The 17,955-nt window shown below is 48.9% G+C and overlaps 1 protein-coding gene across 1 annotated transcript; it reads left to right on the forward strand.

Moving 5' to 3' along the window:
- The first annotated feature begins 254 nt into the window (after nt 1-254).
- Nucleotides 255-7,878, forward strand: LOC136526842 (NEDD8-conjugating enzyme Ubc12-like). The gene is made up of 6 exons (XM_066519420.1): nt 255-551; nt 4,155-4,267; nt 6,074-6,182; nt 6,394-6,472; nt 6,578-6,694; nt 7,424-7,878. The coding sequence occupies exons 2-6, from the start codon at nt 4,159-4,161 to the stop codon at nt 7,559-7,561; spliced, it is 552 nt and encodes a 183-aa protein (XP_066375517.1). The 5' UTR covers nt 255-551; nt 4,155-4,158; the 3' UTR covers nt 7,562-7,878.
- Nucleotides 7,879-17,955: the final 10,077 nt, after the last annotated feature.

Genomic DNA, 17,955 nt, shown 5'->3' on the forward strand with positions numbered 1-17,955 from the left:
TGGAGCTAGGGACACCCTCCCAGCCAAACACCTACATCAGATAGTTTCAACTCCACCTGGAGTTCTGAAGTGGAGCAGCTCCACTCAGAGTTGAAGCCATAAGAAGTAGAGTCGTCGTTGTTTTTGGTAAAACTTCCGATAAAAACAGCTTCTCTGGGAGTCCGGGTAGATAAGAAGGCTGAAATATTTATAATACCTTTGTTTTTTTTCCTTTTTCTTTTCTTATTCTTGTTTTACTTATTTTGCTCTTTCCCTTAGCCCGTCGCTGTGGGGAGACCGAGGATCCCGCGGCGCACCACGAACTCTTCTTTCTTCGCCGCCGCTCCACCGCTCCCGCTCGGACTACCACCACCGCCCGACACCTCCCGTCGCGCCACCGAGCGACGGCGCACATCCGCCTCCTCCGCTCCGCCCCTCCCGCGCCGTCTCGCCTCCGCCCCGCCTCCCTCCGTCTCCGTCGTCGGCTACGCGCGTGAGGAGGGAGGAGGAGCCGCAGCGCGTGGATCCAGGGGCAGCGGCGTCCATCCCGCGTGAGAAGGGAGAAGGAGCCGGTGAGATCTACTTTTTCCAGCTCCTCCATCTTTCGCAGCTCTCTCTCAGCGCTTTTTGCGGAGATTCGCCGGTAGCGACGGCGGGGCAGTCCCAGGCTCGGCGGCGCGTCAGCGGATCCCCCTCCCGCCTCTCGCCAATCGCCTCGCGCCCTCGCCAAGGCTTGAGCCAGCAGCCGCTGCTCCACCAAGGCGGTCGCCCCGCTTTGGGAGCACTTATGCCCCAATGCGAAGCGTTACCTGTCCGCTTAGCGCTTTAGCGCGCTGAAGTGTGCGCTTAGTACCGCTTTTTGGAACCCTGGGAGGCTGGGAGGGTGGGTTAACTGTGAGTCTTTCTTAGCTACAGTACTGTTTTGGGATCTCTTGAATGTGTAGTAAATTCGTAGAGCGCAATAATTTAAATCTAACATTACAAAGTACGAAAAGATTAAGCAATCACTGCCCACAAACGCAAAATCTGAAGGCACCTGAAGCAAAACTACATTAACTGAGATTGCCAGTGTATAACACAAATGTTTCCTGAATAAAATTAGTTGCAGTAAATTCTGCAAACTACAGACCACCTGTAAAATGCATTTTGTTTAGCTGAATTAGAAGAGCACAACGTTGCTCATCAGAAACCACAAACTATGACCACTCACCTACCAGAACTACATGACAAAACTCACAAATTTGTATAGAAAAGAAGTTGGTCTTGTTTTGCAAATATTAATTTATCTAAGGCCTAAAACAAACTTGAATCCAATAGATCTAAAAGCCAAGCATTCAGTCAATTTTGCGAACCCATCAGTGATTGACTTGCCTAGACACTTTATCATCCTTGCCTTTACTTAAAGATGCTAGCTTGCCTGTTTTGTATGTAACCATTTGTTCCTCTGTGTGTGTGTGTGCGCGCTAGTGCTACATAATACTTTTAGAGTTATACTGCTATATTTGCTTTGAGGCTTTTGTTCCAGCTCAGATAATTGTCTTAGTGTTGCATTCACTTGCTAAACTAACCAAATTGCTCACTACACTCAAAAGGGGGGAAAAGGAAATATGCATTGGAAAATGCCTAGATAACCAGGTGCCCAGGTCGCGCAGGTGTCATAGTTTGTCGGGCCACCTTGATAAGGGCGTACCTAGTGTAGAGAGCTCTTGCTCTGTGCGGGGTCTGGGGAAGGGTGTTAGTGGCAAGCCTTACCCTCGCCTGTGCAATGCGAGGAGACCGCGACTCGAACCCGGGACCTTCCGGTCACAGGCGGTAAGACTCTACCTGCACCAGGCCCGCCCTTGATAACTTTGGGTAAATTTAGGGCGTGTTCAGATCTGTTGCCGGCTGCTTGCCTTGCCCAGGTTTGGTAGTCACTCGCCTTGCCTGTTTGCCTGTCAAGCTTGCCTGACCGCCTGGGCAAGCAAATCCTTGCCAATGTAGGCGAGCCAAATTTTCTCTCCTGCGTGGGCAAGGTTTGCTCATGTGCTCTCATGGCCAGTCGAGCCGTCGCGGAAGTGACCACTCCACTGCTGTTGCTAGATGGAGGTTTGCTGTCGCTGAATTGACCACCATCACTGGATCGAGGTTCGCCAGCACGGCAGCACCGAATCGATCTCTGCTGCCATCAGATTGAGGTTCCCAGGCACTGAATTGACCCACACCGCTGCTGAATTGAGCTCTGCCGTTGTTGGATCAAGCTACGGTTTGTGGCAAGGTGAGCGTTGGCAAGGGAAGAAAACACCTTTGGAAGATTGCCTACTTTGCCTATCGAGGAGAGATGAGGCGAGCAGGCTAGGCTAAGCGAGCAGTAGCAAAGGATCCAAACACCTTTAGGGCCTGTTTGGAACGCAGGAATAAAAAACACGGGAATAGGAAAAAACGCAGGAATGGGGTGAGTGTGTAGTGGTAAAACAGAGGAAAGGAAAAACGCGGGAAATAACTAGAAGGGGTGTTTGGAACGCAGGAATCCATAACACAGGAAAAACGCGGGAAATAACTAGGAGTGTGCTGCGTGAGCGAGCAAGCGTCGTAGGAAAATTTCCCTTAGCTCTGAGCACATTTTTTCTTTCCTTCAAAAGTACAATCTCTATTGCCTTTCCTCTGGAAAGTTTTCCTCCGAATCCTTTGATCCAAACGTGTCATCTCCATTCCTTTCCTATGGAACTAAATCCTCCATTTTTCCTACGTATTTCCTATGTTCCAAACAGGGCCTTAGTTGCTAGCTGAAATTCATCAACCTGTGAGTAAATACAGGGTACTGTTTATATATGTAAATAATTAGCGGTGAATTTGTTCTGCTACTCAATGCTTCCTTTGATTCACTGTCATCCTTGTTTTTGTTCCCCATGATTCGTTCTTGGTTTACATGCTTCAAGAGGCATTTCTAGGGGTGTTTGGATGGGAACCACGGTTTGCCACGCTATACCTGCTGCAAGCCACACCACCATAGGCTGCCATTGGTTTCATTGCCAAACATTTGCATGCCAAAGAAAGTTTGTTAGCACCGGTATTCTTTACCAAATCAATGATGAGCAATTCGTCTGCCAAACCTCATGCGTGATGCCATGTGCGAAAAGCATAGCAATGCCCCGCTTTCACCGCTCACCTTTCTGAGTAAAAATGGGGTGTACTTATGGTGTGAAGGACGAATTATTGTAGACACAAGCGCATCTGCAGGAACCAATGAATCACCATCGTTGACTTCACACTTGGTCTGCGGTGGACTGCGCTTCCACCTTCTGAAGCCACAACCTCTTCATGTCGCTCGAGTGAGCCACCACCTTGCCCTGGCCTCTGCAGCAGGCCAGCGCTCCCAAATTGGTTGCTTCATTCCCTCACCCATGTACCCATGTAGGATGCCATCTGGTAGAGATGGAAATAGTCTGGGCCTCCATGGGAGATAAGAATTGGAGTGGAGACTTGAAAATGGAGGCAGTGAGGCACTAGAAGTGACCAGCAATGACTAAACTGCATAAACCCGCGAAGGCAAGGAATTGAAGCAAGATGAGAAAAATCGACGGTTGGAATTGTTAAAGTGGGAAAGTGAATGTTAAGATAAGGATGACTAAGCCTTATTGAGGATAATAATGGGAATTAAAATCAACAATTAAAGGAGCAGAAACGATTACAAATAAAGTACAAATTTATTATGCAATTGCCTCATCATAATATCAGTAATGGTTATTGAATGTGTATGAAAAATACAAGTTCCTGCTAACGTAAATAAGATGGATATGGTATGCTCACCAATTGATAAAGGGAGGTGGTTGTATTCAAGCTTGGCTTGAAACCAAACATTTGCCACGTGTTTTTGCTGAACTTTTGGCAAGTTTTGCGGCTTCAATTCAAACAATAGCCTTACTAAATTTGCCACAACTTAGGCTAGTCATGGCAACCAACCAAGCACCCTTAACTTGCCACACGCCTAAGCTTAACCTTAGTTGTTAAAACATCTGGCTGCCAGCCAAATAGGCACAGTTAGTCAATTAGCACAAAATAAACTACATAATAGAGATGCAAATGTGGAATCGCTTTGCCATCAGGGAATTTTTTTTTCCATTCACTGAAAAATCTGGAAGTTCTGCATGCTGATCTTTGATATCTGATTGTGTTTTTTTCCTTTTTCGGTGCAGAAAGATGATTAATCTTTTCAAAATAAAGGGTCAAAAGAAAGAAGAGGCAGCAAGTGCTGCTGGAAAGGCCCTGGTTAAGAAACAGTCTGCTGGGGAGCTCCGTCTTCATAAAGGTTTGTTGAATTATAGGTGAATTCTTTCTTGTATCAATCTGCTCTTTGTTTTCCATACACAACATTTATTTATATAATCCAAAACAACTGAAAAGATGCTCTTATCTGTTTCATGAAATAGCGAACTGTTTGCCACTGCTTGTTCCAATATGTAAGGTCCCACATATACCAATAAACCAAGGTAGCGTTTAATGAGCTCAGTGCTTACTACTAGGGGTAGACATTTACGACTTCCTTTCCTCTTGCCCTAGTATGGGCTGATATATTACATAAGCCTTTTAGATGTTTAAAAAATTATCGGTTTATCCTACCCTCTCCTATTAACTTCTTCGATCTTCCCACCTCTCACACTCTCTTCTTTCCCATACTTACCTTGGTCCAAATCTCACTGCTCACGTTCTGTCCTCAGTGAGTTACCCTAGGTGGCTGGAGCAGCAGCACCGCAAGATGGTTCATGAGTGGACCCCCTCAGTGAGTGCATAAGGAGCCACTGCCCATTACCGATGGCAGAGACTTAGTTGGTTTCATATCTTTTTCATTTTTCAGACATTTTCTCGTGCAAGTTTTATTTATTTTTTTCACATATTCCTTTTCTCTCCTGTATTCCTTCCACTGTTTGGAAGGCCAATTTTGATTTTGCCCCTGATTTTTAAAAACCAAAGGCCGAGTTTGCCTCTATTCTGTTAGGGATCCCATTCTGTTAAGAGGACTTAACGATGTTGATTCAGCTATAAACTGACTAGTTTGCCCATGCAGATTTTCCTGTGCTTTGAGTACTTTGTGTTTTCCCCTGTTTTGGGAGGAGCAGAGGCCATGCGCACCTGCAGCCTGGCCCACGTGCCACCCACGTTGCCATTGATTTCTGCCGTCTCTAGGATTTGTCTATCTAACAGTAGCTTCAATCCAAAAAGGTGGCTGCAAAATCAGAGTTGATAAAAGAGAAGCAAAAAAACACCATAAATAGGGGCCAAATCACCTGTTCACCTGACCCCTGTCCCTTTAATTTTTTTAATGTTTTCAAGTATCATGTTTGAAGGACTTACATCTAAAGCACGGCCTTTCAGTGCTTTCTTTATTTGTCCACGTGTTTCCATGTTTGAAGGTATTGCTTCTTTTTCACTTGGTTGCACTTGATTTCTATGGATTGCATTCGGTAAGTTGCATCTTCTAGGATCCCAATGATTGCATTGTTATGTGGGTTGGATTTATTTTCATGGGTTGATTCGCATGCAAATGGGAGAGCTGTGTTGCATTTCAGCTAGCTCCACTAACGGAAATATGGTTGCATTGTCAGTGGTGGTGTTTCATTTTCTTTTTCATTTGAGGGTGTTATTTTTTCCATGATGTAACTTGCTTACTGTGCAGATTGTATTGTGGTCTCCAACCTTCCTGGTGATGCCATTTAGTGAGCAAAGTTACCCACTAAAACCTCTGTTAACTCTTCTGTGAAATGGGTTCCACCCATGTTAACATAATAATATGTTCTGGATACAATTGTTTGATGAACTGGACATGCATTTGAATTTACCAGAAGTAATCATTGTGGGCACTGATTTGTATCTGTATTCTGTATACAAATGGTAACTGTTTCTTTATGTGCACCAGACCAGTTCCTTATCTAATATTTCTGAATTCTAATAGAATAAGCTGAGATCCTAATTTAAGCTATTGGGGCATATGATGCAATAATCCATAAACAAGATGCTGGCTTCCAACTTATTGATATATCTGTGATATTTGGGTTCTCTGATGGTCTTGAATGTGTGATGAATTATTTATGTGGTTAATTCTTTCTAAACCTTGCAGATATTAGTGAGCTCAACCTGCCGAAGACCACATCAATTTCTTTTCCCAATGGCAAGGATGATCTCATGAATTTTGAGATCATCATCCGACCTGATGAAGGATATTACATGTAAGTGCCACTCTTGAGGGTAGTTGCTATGCTGCATAAAGCATAATTAAGGGAGCCTTTTCCACCTGCAATAGTATGTATGTTGTGGCTCTAGTGGAGAGGTTATCAATTTAGTGTACCCAAAAATAGTTTAGAAGTCATTGCTATCATCAGATGTCAGCTTTGTGAATTTTCTGAGCCTTCCCCAATTTAATATACTGTCTTTTTCTAGGGGAGGCACTTTTGTTTTCTCCTTTCAAGTGTCCCCATCTTATCCTCATGATCCTCCGAAGGTCAAATGCAAGACCAAGGTATAAGACATTATCCTTTACATCTATGGTTCTCTCTCATTATACACTAAATTACATTTCCTTTAAAGCGATTAAATACTTTGATGTTTATAAACATGCATTCAGGTGTACCATCCAAATATTGATTTGGAAGGCAATGTCTGTCTGAACATTCTGCGCGAAGATTGGAAGCCTGTTCTCAACATCAACACTGTTATTTATGGCCTGAATCTTCTTTTTACGGTATTTCAGCTATCTTGATTCCCCAATTATTGAAATAATACATTTAGAAATTGGGAAGACAAAAGAGTAGTGTTTGCCATTGTGCGTGCATTGTTGTCTTCCTATTACTACATTTCATGGACTATGCTGTTCGAGAGTTGCTGTTTAAAAAAGTAATCACTATTGTGCTCACAATGATGTTATCTCCGAAACAGACATGCCAATCTGAGCAAGACCTTAGTAGTTCATTGGTTCTGTTACAAGTAAAACTGAATTTAATCCTTAAATATTATCAGGAAAGATGAGTTGAAGGGTGCTTCTAACTATGTTAATGAATATTTTTGCTATTTAGGTCTTGATTGGATAACGTAGTACTGTATTAAGAAACCATGAAATTGGTAAACTGAAGTTTTAGAACCCATAGACGTGCAAAACCTTGGTTTAGACAAAAAAGGGTCTAGAGTGGAGTTTTAAACTCCAAATAGGCTACAGATTTAGCTATACTATGGTTTTCAAAACTGCAAAGTTTGTTGCATCCCATGTTTTATTATCATTGACCAGTCTACTGTTTTGTCCACGTGTATAAGCAAAACTATTTGGAGCTTGTATTCGTGACAGTTAAAATTGTAAGTTTGGTTCTGAACCTAGTTTTCGAGGACAGCATATTTAATACTATGGTTTGGTTGGAAAAGCATCTCAAGACAATCAACCTTTTCTAATGTTTATCGTTGTTTACATTGTTACTTGCAGCAACCAAACGACGAGGATCCTTTGAACCACGAAGCTGCAGTTGTCCTTCGTGACAACCCAAAGATGTTTGAGGCAAATGTGAAAAGAGCCATGGCTGGAGGCTACGTAGGCCAACACTATTTCCAAAGATGTGCTTGACTTGATGTGATGGCTTCAAAACGATTTCAGTGGCGCCTTAAGCCATCGGGCCCCTGTATCAGCACCAGCGCTCCCAGCTTTGCTGGATTTGGGTGGTTTTAGTGGGCGGAAAGTGCTTCTGGAAGCAAAGTCCAAATCGCTCATGGTGTGATACTGTGATGTATCTGTTTGCCCGTCTTTGTGATGTGTTTAAAACCGGTAAATTTAACTTGGTGATATGGCGGTGGCACATATGACAAGCAAATGCTTCTCAACTGTATCATTCGATAAATCCTAAACGAAGAATGGGAAGTGGATTATATAAAGAAGATTGCTTCTTTTCCAGACGAACAAAACGATTGATGAGGCGGTATCTTCGATTTTGTACTCTGCGGTCTTCATTGTCCGATCTTCCAGGTCGAGATTGACGTGTCTGTCTAATTCTCTAGCTTTTCGGATGTCATTGTTCAATTTTTCGCTACCGTTAACTGACCATATGTCTCTTGCAACTGATCTGCTCCAGCAACAAGTTTTTCAGGTGAGCCAAATCAGCTCGCTCGGGCTAGCTAGCAATAAGCTTTTCCTTGCTCCTGCCAGCAAATTAAGCAACGAGATACTTGCCAGGCTAGGAGAGCCAATTTGGCTTACCTCAATCTGCAAGAGAAAATGTTGCCCGCACGCAAAGTTTACACAGCCAAACACCTTACCAACTTAAATTTCTAGCCTGACTAGGTTATACAATGCTAGGCAAAGAATCCAAGAATACCCTAAAGGCCAGGCAAACCTGTCCAGGGAAGCAAGCATCCAGATGAGCGATCTATCAACGGCCAAGGTTTTTTTTTCTTTCTTTTTTTTTTTTTGGAAGGGAACCAAGTTCTGATATGTCACTCGATCAGCACTTCAGCAGTGACATATCTTATAGACGACCACTTGTAAAGCAAATTTGCAAGATCAAAAGCGGCTCGAGAAGTTGTCCACTCAAACATTACATAGGAATGCACACACGACAATTGATAAGCCGGTCGGTGTAGCTTTTTTTCTTGGAACGAAAGATCAATAATGCTGCTAACCACTGCCACTTGTGCAAGCAGGTGACGTCGTTTCTGCTTTATTTCATGCGCGATTTCAGCACTTTTTGGACACAAGATGTCAAGATCAGATCTACTGATTGTACTAAATAAACTTTGGCATGTACTAGTTGAGAAAGGGGTGTGTGTGTGTGTCTCTCTCTCTCTATATATATATAATATCATTGTTAAAAGAAGGAACAAATTTAAAGGACTGGACGGTGATTCCGTTTATTTATTTGGTATGAACACGAGGACGGTTTTTCCACACAATTGTATATATACATTCCATATGGTTTTATACAGCAGGACACATCATACGCATCGCGTGGATACTATAAACGTGTAGATTTAGTAAAAGGTATACCATGCAGCAGCAGGCTGTGGATAACAAAACTAAGGGGTGTTTGGTTCACCTCCTAAACTTTAGTCGTTGTCCCATTGAATGTGTGATACATGTATGGAGTATTCAATATAAACTGTTTACGAAACTAAATGCATAGATTGAGACTAATTTACGAGATGAATTTATTAAGCCTAACTAGTCCATGATTTGACAACGCTGTGCTACAGTAACATATGCTAATGACAGATTAATTAAGCTTAATAAATTCGTCTCGTGGATTAACGAGGACTTCTGTAATTTATTTTTTATTAGTATTCGAACACCCCATACGACATCCAAACATCCGATATGACACATCTTAAACTTTAGTCTCTGCATCCAAAGTTCCAAACACCCCCTAAGTTAACAGTGGGGCAAAAGAGAGAAACCCAAGATTCTACTCTAACTCTAGACTATCTCCAACAGCAGGAATCTAAAATAGAGACCCATTCTATGGTTTAGGTCACGCACAGTAAAAGGGTCACACACCCAAAACTTTTCTTCTCCAACAGCGACCACAAAAGCAGAGCACCCAAAACTACCGCGCCGCTCCGGCCGCTCGCCACGGGCACGTCACGCCGCTCCAGCCGCTCCTCGTCGCGGACCCCGCCTAGCCTCGCTGGCCGCGCCCCACTCCCGCCACGGACCCGCCCTAGCCCCCGGCCGGAGTTCCTTTTTCCCTTGGGCGGGCGTGCGGGAGCTCCACCGCTGCCGCCTCGGTCGAGCGCGCGGGAGCCCCGGCGACCCTGCCCCGTGGCTGCTTGCAGGCCATCCCCGACGGCCGGTGCTGGCTGCACGCTTCGATGTGGTTCCAGAGAAGAATCCCCTAAAGAAACACGGCGAGCACGACTCGGATCCCGGCCGATGAGCTCCCTCCCCTGCGCGGTCTCAAGAAACACGAGCACCTCCCTCCCTCCTTGCGAGATCCGGCGAGCGTTGGGTGAGCACCAGTGAGCACCTCCACCCCCATGTGGCGCTGCTCATCACTGACGGCGGGGGAGCGGGTCCAGATCCGGCGAGGCAGCCAAGGCCGACGGCTCGGAGGTGCCCCCATGGCGAGCTCGCCTCGCCGAGCCGGACGCGCCCCGCCGCGGTCCCGCCTAGCAGCGCCGGCTACTCCACTCCGACGCCTCCTACTGGCCCACCACTACGGGCGCCAGAGATTTTGCATCGTGGAGAGAAGCGACGCCAATAAGCTCCCGGTTCACCTCGTACCCAAAATGGGTGCTTTGTTTGTGTCTTCTGTTGGAGCTTGTTTTTTTCAGCTAAAACACTATGAACGACCTATTTTGTTTTTGCGTCACGTTTTGCATGCGCCGTTGGAGACAGTCTAAGCTGCGTATATCAAAACTAACTAAAGATTCCAGCTTGGTAGCTAGCTAGGTTCCTTCAACTTGAGCATGATGCTTATTTTAACAGATGGAGTTATATATATTAAAAAATTTGGTATCATATAATATAGTTTTGGACTTTTGGGTTTTCAAATTAAATTTGATTGCATGCAGCCAACCATGCAAAAAGGCAAAGGTGGAGAAGCATGCAAAGACCACAGGAAACTAATTAAGAAAATGCTGAAGAAGGGTTATTAGCTGCAATCAAATTTGACTAGCTGTACTTAATTAGCAGTTGTGTCGGTGTTTCGAACAAACACCGGCTAGTAAATTTATAATTGTTGCGCGTTAGGCTCGGATGATGTACTAAAGGACAAAATATTTATACTGGTTCGGACAGAATGTCCCTACGTCCAGTCTGCTGTTGCTCGTGTTATTAGTACCGAAAAAGGTTCGTAGTAGGGGGTACAAACGGTCGTGAGAGGGACGTGTCCCAAGTCTCTGATGGAAAGGTCGAAAGGACGCCAAGAGCTCGGTTGCTGTTTGGTTGTGTCTTGTATGTCAAAGACGATCCGTCTCTTTAGTGGGGTGCCCTGCTCTCCCTTTTATAGACCAAGGGGGGAGCAGGGGTTACAGATGGGAGAAAGAGGAAAAAACCAAAGGTAGAGAAGGTCCTTCGAGGGAGCCGGGTCTTCCTTTTCCCCTGTGTCTGCCCTGCTAACATGGCAGACCATGTTAGGGATGGCATGTTCGCTGATCCTTATAGGGCCGTGCCCTGGCCTCCTTTAGCAAGTGGGTGCGTCCCATCCTACATCGGTGGACGGTGCGGCGTGTCAGAGAGCCAAGCTGTGATCCTTCGGGGAGTAGACGGGGAAGTAACCATGCGTCCATCACTGTGGATGATGTGAGTTCTATCTTGGATCGTAGTGGTTGTCGTATGCTTATGTTAGTATCTACGTCCGAGGGCTGATGGCAGCACCTACAACACTGTGGGACAGAAGTCGGCGCCTACAGCACAGTTCAGGCTCTGTCAGGTAGGAAAGGGCCTAAAGCGCCCGCCCGTCGTATCCTGACAGTACCTTCCTGCAGGCATGCAGGACATGGCCCTTGGTACTGTGGTTGACTCGAATGTCCTATCGTACCCTGTGCTCGTCTTTTTGAAGGAGCAGGGTCCAGTCGTTGGTCGAGGCAGAGCCTGTCCTCAGACATCAGGCGAGGCAGAGCCAGTCCTTAGTCGTTGGGCGTTGGATCCTACCCTCAGACATTGGGCGAGGCGAGGCTAGCCCTCAGCCGTCGGGCAAGGCAGAGCCTACCCTCGGACATCGGTCGAGGCGGAGCTAGCCCTCGGACGTCGGGTGAGGCGGAGCTAGCCCTCAACTGTCGGGCGAGGCGAAGTCTTAGCCCTTGGGGTCGGGCGAGGCGGAACCAATCTTCCGTCATTCGAGCAAGAAGTGTAGTAGTGTTCTTGTCTGATCGGAAGTGTCAATGTTTGATGGTTATTAATTCCACCTCATTGGGTACCTCGGTATTAGGTCCCTGATAGTAGCCCCCGCATCGGGTGATTCGGATAGAATCGCCCCGGGGGTATTTTGACTTGCCAGAGGGTGCGCGCGAGTGAACCTGACTGGTGTAGCCCACGAGCCCCCGGGTGATTCGAGCAGAATCATCTGAGGGGTATTTTGATTTGCCAGAGGGTGCGCACGAGCGCACCCATCGGGTGTAGCCCTCGAGCCCTCGGGTGATTCGGGCAGAATCGCCCGGGGGGTAATTTCGGACCCTTCGCGGGTATGGCTATGAGATTTGGTTTTCGTCAATTGGACAGTTAAAAGGAAACCCTGGTATCCCGTTCATGGGGATTCGTCTAGGGTTAGCCCGGTTGAGACTTGATCGTGCATCGAGGTTTTCTTGAGGCTTGTGTGCCTGAGTTCTGACCGCTCATGGGCCCATCCCTCATTGGGACGACCATCGAGACTATTGGGACAACCCTTGAACTCCTGGGCCTAGGTGGGCCAGAGAAAAAGCTGTTTGACCCATATTCCCTCTAGGGGAAAAGAGTCCTGGTCTGCTTGGGGGAAAGTGAACCGTCCGGCGTGATTTTGGTGGGAAAGGATAGGGATCGCGGGCGCGTATCCCTCGACGTGACGTGGTGGTGTATCATGGCAGGCTCAAAGACCTAGGCAGGTGGTTGCCCCTCTCGCATCCATCGCCCTATAAAACTGAGGGGTTCGCCCCCAGGGTTCTGTACTTTGCCTCCTCGCCTTTGCATCGACAACCTCCGCCGCCAATCGCCTGAGCCTCCCGCACTCGCATCATAGCTGCCATCAAGCTCGCATCCGCATCACAGCCGCCATTAAACTTGCATCCGTATTGCAGCCACCGTTAAACTCGCATCCACCCCTCTCCCAATTGTTTCAATGGAGCCATGGTGTAGATCTAACATCACCCCTCAGCGCCTGGAGGGCCTTGTTCACCGTGGCCTCCTTTGCCCACTGACTGCCGCCAAGGAGTGGCGGCTACTCAGTAATGAGGACGAGCCATCGCTGCCCGAAGGGTATGTCATGTCCTTCACTCACTTCTATGAGCGGGGATTCGCCATACCTGCTCACAAGTTCCTTTGGGGGTTGTTGGATTACTATCAGGTGGAGTTGCAGCACCTTACTCCCAATGGGGTCCAGCACATTGCGGCGTTCATCACCCTATGTGAGGGGTTCCTGGGGATTAGTCCCCACTTCGACCTGTGGCGGTATCTCTTCACCGTCAACCTGTCGAAGAAGCGGATTGGGAAGCAAGAGCTGAGCATGCCGATGGGATGTGCCAGCATTCATCTCCACAATAACCAGGTGAATGAATACTCGTCGATGCGTCTATCGACCTCCAACAAGGGGTGGCATTCGCTTTGGTTTTACGTCAAGGACGACGTTGCCGCCCCCTTGCCAGTGTTCTCTGGGCACATCATCGAAGAGGTCCTAGGGTCATGGAAGTGGGGTGCCCCAAACAAAGACAACAAGAGAATCAAGGACCATCTCACCGCCCTCCAAATTCTGAAGGAGAGGGGCGTGAAGGGATCGAGGATCATCGGCGCCTACCATACGTGGAGGGTGGCGCTGCTGATTAGCCGCGCGCTTCCCCTGCACCTGATGGCGCCCGAGGCATTGCTCGAAGGGACGACGCTTGCCAATGAAGCGCTCCCCCTACCGAAGTGGCACAGCACATCAAGGAGGCGATGGAGCCTTCGAAGGACAACACCAGCGTTGTCCTTGATTTCATGTATTCGGTGCTCGGGGCATCCCCCAATGCGGTCGGAACCGGGGTTCATCGACTTCGTAAGTTCTCTTTTCCCATACCTCCTTTTCTCTTGAATTCCTAACCCCTTGATGCTGACCTCGGGATAGTGGGACTAGCCAAAGAGACTCGTCTTTGGGGATAGCCTAGCTCTGCTGCCGAAGGACCAGATCCTGGTGACAACGAACTACACCATGGTCGAGTAGGATAGGAAGACAAGGGAGCTCAAGAGGAAGAAGATGCTATGGAAGCAGCAAGCACGGGAGCAAGGGGAGGAGACAGGTAGTGACGACGACAATGACGAGGAGTTTGATGAGGTAGTTGCCGATGTGGATTGGGAGGTCTTGGAGGGTGAGGATTCACTGACAGACACCCGCTTGCCCACGCAGGGAACCTTCCCATTCCATGCGGGTGGAAGTGAGTCCATGAGGTCGACGGAGGCGGGCCAAACCGTTGGCCCATCCTTCGGACCGGTGGGAGTGAGTGGATCAGCCGCCATACCTGGGGTGCCGGCAGAGGACCGGTGGATGGGGGGAGGTGGATCTACCATCACGCCCCCCGAGCTGATAGGGGCGGGCGGATCTACCGCCACGCCTGAGGTGCCGACAGAGGGGGGGTGGCTCCACCGTCGTGCCCTTAGAGACAAGGGAGACAAGACCCCTTGCCCGGGAGCAGGGGGTAGGCTCGTAGCGGTCTCGCCCGGATGAGCTGGAGTAGGAAACTAGGGGTTCGTCCCCAAAATGTTCCTACCGCCCAACAACGCTAGAGTAAGTCACCAATTCCTCTGTTTTTCGTGTTTTTCTATTTTTCTGTTTGGCCTTATGCCTTTTGCCTCTTATAGACTCTTGCGACGGGGTCGTTCTTTGGCGCTAGCGCCCAAGAAGAGCGTTGCTCTTCAGGCGGGAGGGACACCATCGCATGATGTCGCTCCTATTTCGGGTAGGAGTGGTACTGATGTTGCAGTCTCATCGACCGGTCAGGTGCCGCCAGTGGTGGCGCCCGTGCCCTTGATGGGTCAAGCGGGCGTCGGGGCTGAAGAAGCGCCCTCGGGGGTCGCCGAGCAGATGACGACGGAGGTGACTCCGCCGCCTATGTTGGAGCGGACGGAGCTGCCGCCCGTGGTTGTTGCGCCTCCTGTGGTGGGCGTGGCACCGCAAGTCGAGGCCCCGGCATCGCAAGCAAAGGTGGTCTCGACCGTGCCAAGCCAGGAGCAGCTGGATGCGGCCACGGTGGTGTCTAAGGGGACAGCACAATCCGCGCCTCCAACGGTCTAGGCGATAGAGCCTGAGGTGGGTCGGACGGAGGGGGACACAACCGGAGGGTCCTCGGATGTTATGGTAGTGGTGGAGAGGACCAGTGGGAGGTCGCCCTTAGCCCTGGTGTCAGGGGGCAGCCGCTCGCCTGGGCGGGGTGAGTCACTGCTCTAGTGGATGGATCCCCATGACCCAACATCAACTCTCTTCTCGCTCGACGATGCTACCGAGAGCATAGAGCGGGGGAGTCTCGACGAAGGGATCTCAATGATGATGGATGTCTTGGATCAGGCCAGGGTCATCTAGCGTGATGTCATCATTCCCAATGGCCAGGTATCCGCTTGATCTTTCCTTTCGCACTCTTCTTTCTTCACGTATTTTTGTATTTTTGACACTGGTCTTCTTTTTAGTCCCTCATTACTCATAGCCAGGAGAAATCTTGGTTCCTCCACGAGTAGAAGGCGGAATGGGACCGCCTCACTAAGGAAGCCCGGCTACGTGGAGATGTGGGCGCCCAACAGCAGGAAGCCGAGGCACGTCAAGACACAGAGGATATCCATGGGATGTTCTAGGATCTATCGGCGAGGGTGCAGCAGGATGAGGAGGCGACCGCCAGGGTTCGAAAGGAGTAGGATGAGCTACTCCAAAAGGATGCCGAGGCGAGCCAACGAGCTGTTGAACTCCTAGATGAGCTGGAGATGGAGCGAAATCTCAAGCTGAAAGCCGAGGACAGGTCCACGGCACTGCAGCAGAGGGCGGATCAGGATGCCGAGGTGATTGCCTGGCTACGCAGGGAGCGAGACGAGCTACGCTAGACTGCAGAAAGACTTTGCTCGGAGCGCGGTGTGGTCTGTGAGGAGACCAGGCCGTCCGAGAGCGCAACGAGGAGCGTCAGGTGGTCAGCTCCCTCTGGGCGGATCTTGGAGCCGTGGTGACCTGAAGGCTAGAGGTCGAGAGCATCTCTACCGAGCGGGGCACAGAGCTTGCTGAGGTACGGTGGACTCTTCAGGCCAAGAGTGACGAGCATGATCTTCTACGTGCCGCCGTTGGGGTAGTCTTCGATGACCTAGGGGTGGCGCAGCCGGAGGAAACCATCTCACTTGCGGCCCGTGCCGTGGATATCATGGCGCAGGTGGGCCAACTTGAGGAGAACACCTTCCACACCGAGATCACCCAAGCCATTGCTATTACCTGCTCTCATTATGATCGGGAAGTTAACCTGGAGGTAATGAGCCTCGGCTTCGCGCCTGGCTACGAAAACTCCAAGCTGGATGAAATTGAGAAGGCGATCACTCCCATTGTGCGAAACCTGGCGAACAGGCTAAAAGGCATAGTTCTCCCTCCGAGGAAGTAGTTAGTTGAATAAGTTTGATAAACATTTATTTATAATATGTGGACAAGTGTCGGTACTTTTGTGTCCGAAAAAAGTTCGTTTCGTAATTTTGTTTTGTTCGTTTTGATCTTACTTTCTTCCCTTTTGCATTCGAGAAAAAGGTTTATGCGATCTGATCTTTCTGTTCGTTAAGACTATAAGGCCCGAGGTGTATAAGGGGGAATTTCGATTGTGCTGGTGAGCAAAGTTACCATAGCCGTCAAGGCATGGGCTTTTTACAGTCTTACCAGGCGTGCTCGTTTATCTGTTCCCACAAACCTTGCCGCTAGTCTCGATGCGAGGAAAAGGTCTGATGCAATGAATGTTTTGAAAAAAGGAGGTATTCATACCTTTATCAGCCCCCAAGTGAGATCCGACCCCTTGTGGTCGCTGGGGCTAGATGTTACTGGAGATCGGAGCGAGGGTGGTGAACTTATTTTTGTATTCGCACGTACCCCCTACTTAGGATTTTGGCGATCATTCCATGACCGTGCATTTGGTCCCATTGCTCGCCTGGCCTTCCCTGAGCCCTCGTGCATGGCAGGGATTTGGTCAAGGGTTGACTCATTTTGTGACTGTTGCCTCATCCACAATTTTCCGCAACTGGAGGGGTTGAGGCGACGTCACTTGCCTCGATGGCTCGAGTGACGTGCCGAATGTGCTCGCTAATGGGGATGTTCAGATGGAATCCGATCTTGTTGCTTTGCGACAGGGTCGGCAAAGCCCTCGGGTGGCGTTCCATTGCTCCTTGACCTACCTTCCAATAGATTCCCCCTCAATGGGGATTCTATGGACTCGGCAAGAGGCTGGATTGAACTTAGAAGGTTGAGATGACCCTATCCGTCTCAATGCGGGTTGGGCAAAGGCCACTGAGGCTCATATGTGTTTTCTCCCCTGGCTTTTGTTTGACGCGAGGTGGCCTTGGACCCTTCGTGGGTCAGCCTTCGAACCTTGGTCTCTCGATCTTAGATCGAGCGGCTCAAGCTCCCGAGCCCCTTAGGGTCTAATAGGGGTCGGCCGTGTTTCGCGCGTCACCCCGTCCTCGATTTCTACAATCGGAGGGGCTGAGTTGACGACACTTGCCTCGATGGCTCGAGTGTCATACTCAATGAGCTCGCTAATGGGTATGTTCGTGTAGAATCTGGGTCCATCATTCGTTGATGGGGTCGGCAAAGCCCTCATGTGGCATTCCACTACTTCTTAACCCGCCTTCCGACAGAAGCCTAAGCCGTTCGGTAGGCTCAGGTGGCCCATTGGCCTCTCCTCGATGAAGAATCTATGGGTTTGGCTCGAGGTTACAATCGAACGAGAAAGGTCGAGATGTCCCTGTCCGCTTCTGAGCGGGGTCAGGCGAGGCCGTTGGGGCTCATCATGGTTTTTCTCTCCTGGCTCTATTTGACGCGAGGCCCTTCACGGGTCAGCCTTCGAACCTCGGCCAGTTGCCGCTCATATCGAATGAGGCGACTACCGCTTCGTGATGCGACACAAAGCGTTGGGATGCAACGATTGCATATGCAATGTTTGGATGATGGGATTAATGTACGATTTAATTGAAACAAAAGCAGGGGTCAGTGACATTACCTTGGCAGCATGAGCAACAAGAAGTTCTCACCGGATATGTCCGTGTGGGGTTCGGGTCCGATGTTTGTGATGGGGCCGGCGTGACCTGCATGAGCATCGTAATTTTTTGTTTTTGTCGCTCGGCGGCGATCTGAGCCGTTCGAT

This window comes from Miscanthus floridulus, chromosome 19 (genome assembly GCF_019320115.1).
Source record: "Miscanthus floridulus cultivar M001 chromosome 19, ASM1932011v1, whole genome shotgun sequence".
Classification (NCBI taxonomy): domain Eukaryota; kingdom Viridiplantae; phylum Streptophyta; class Magnoliopsida; order Poales; family Poaceae; genus Miscanthus; species Miscanthus floridulus.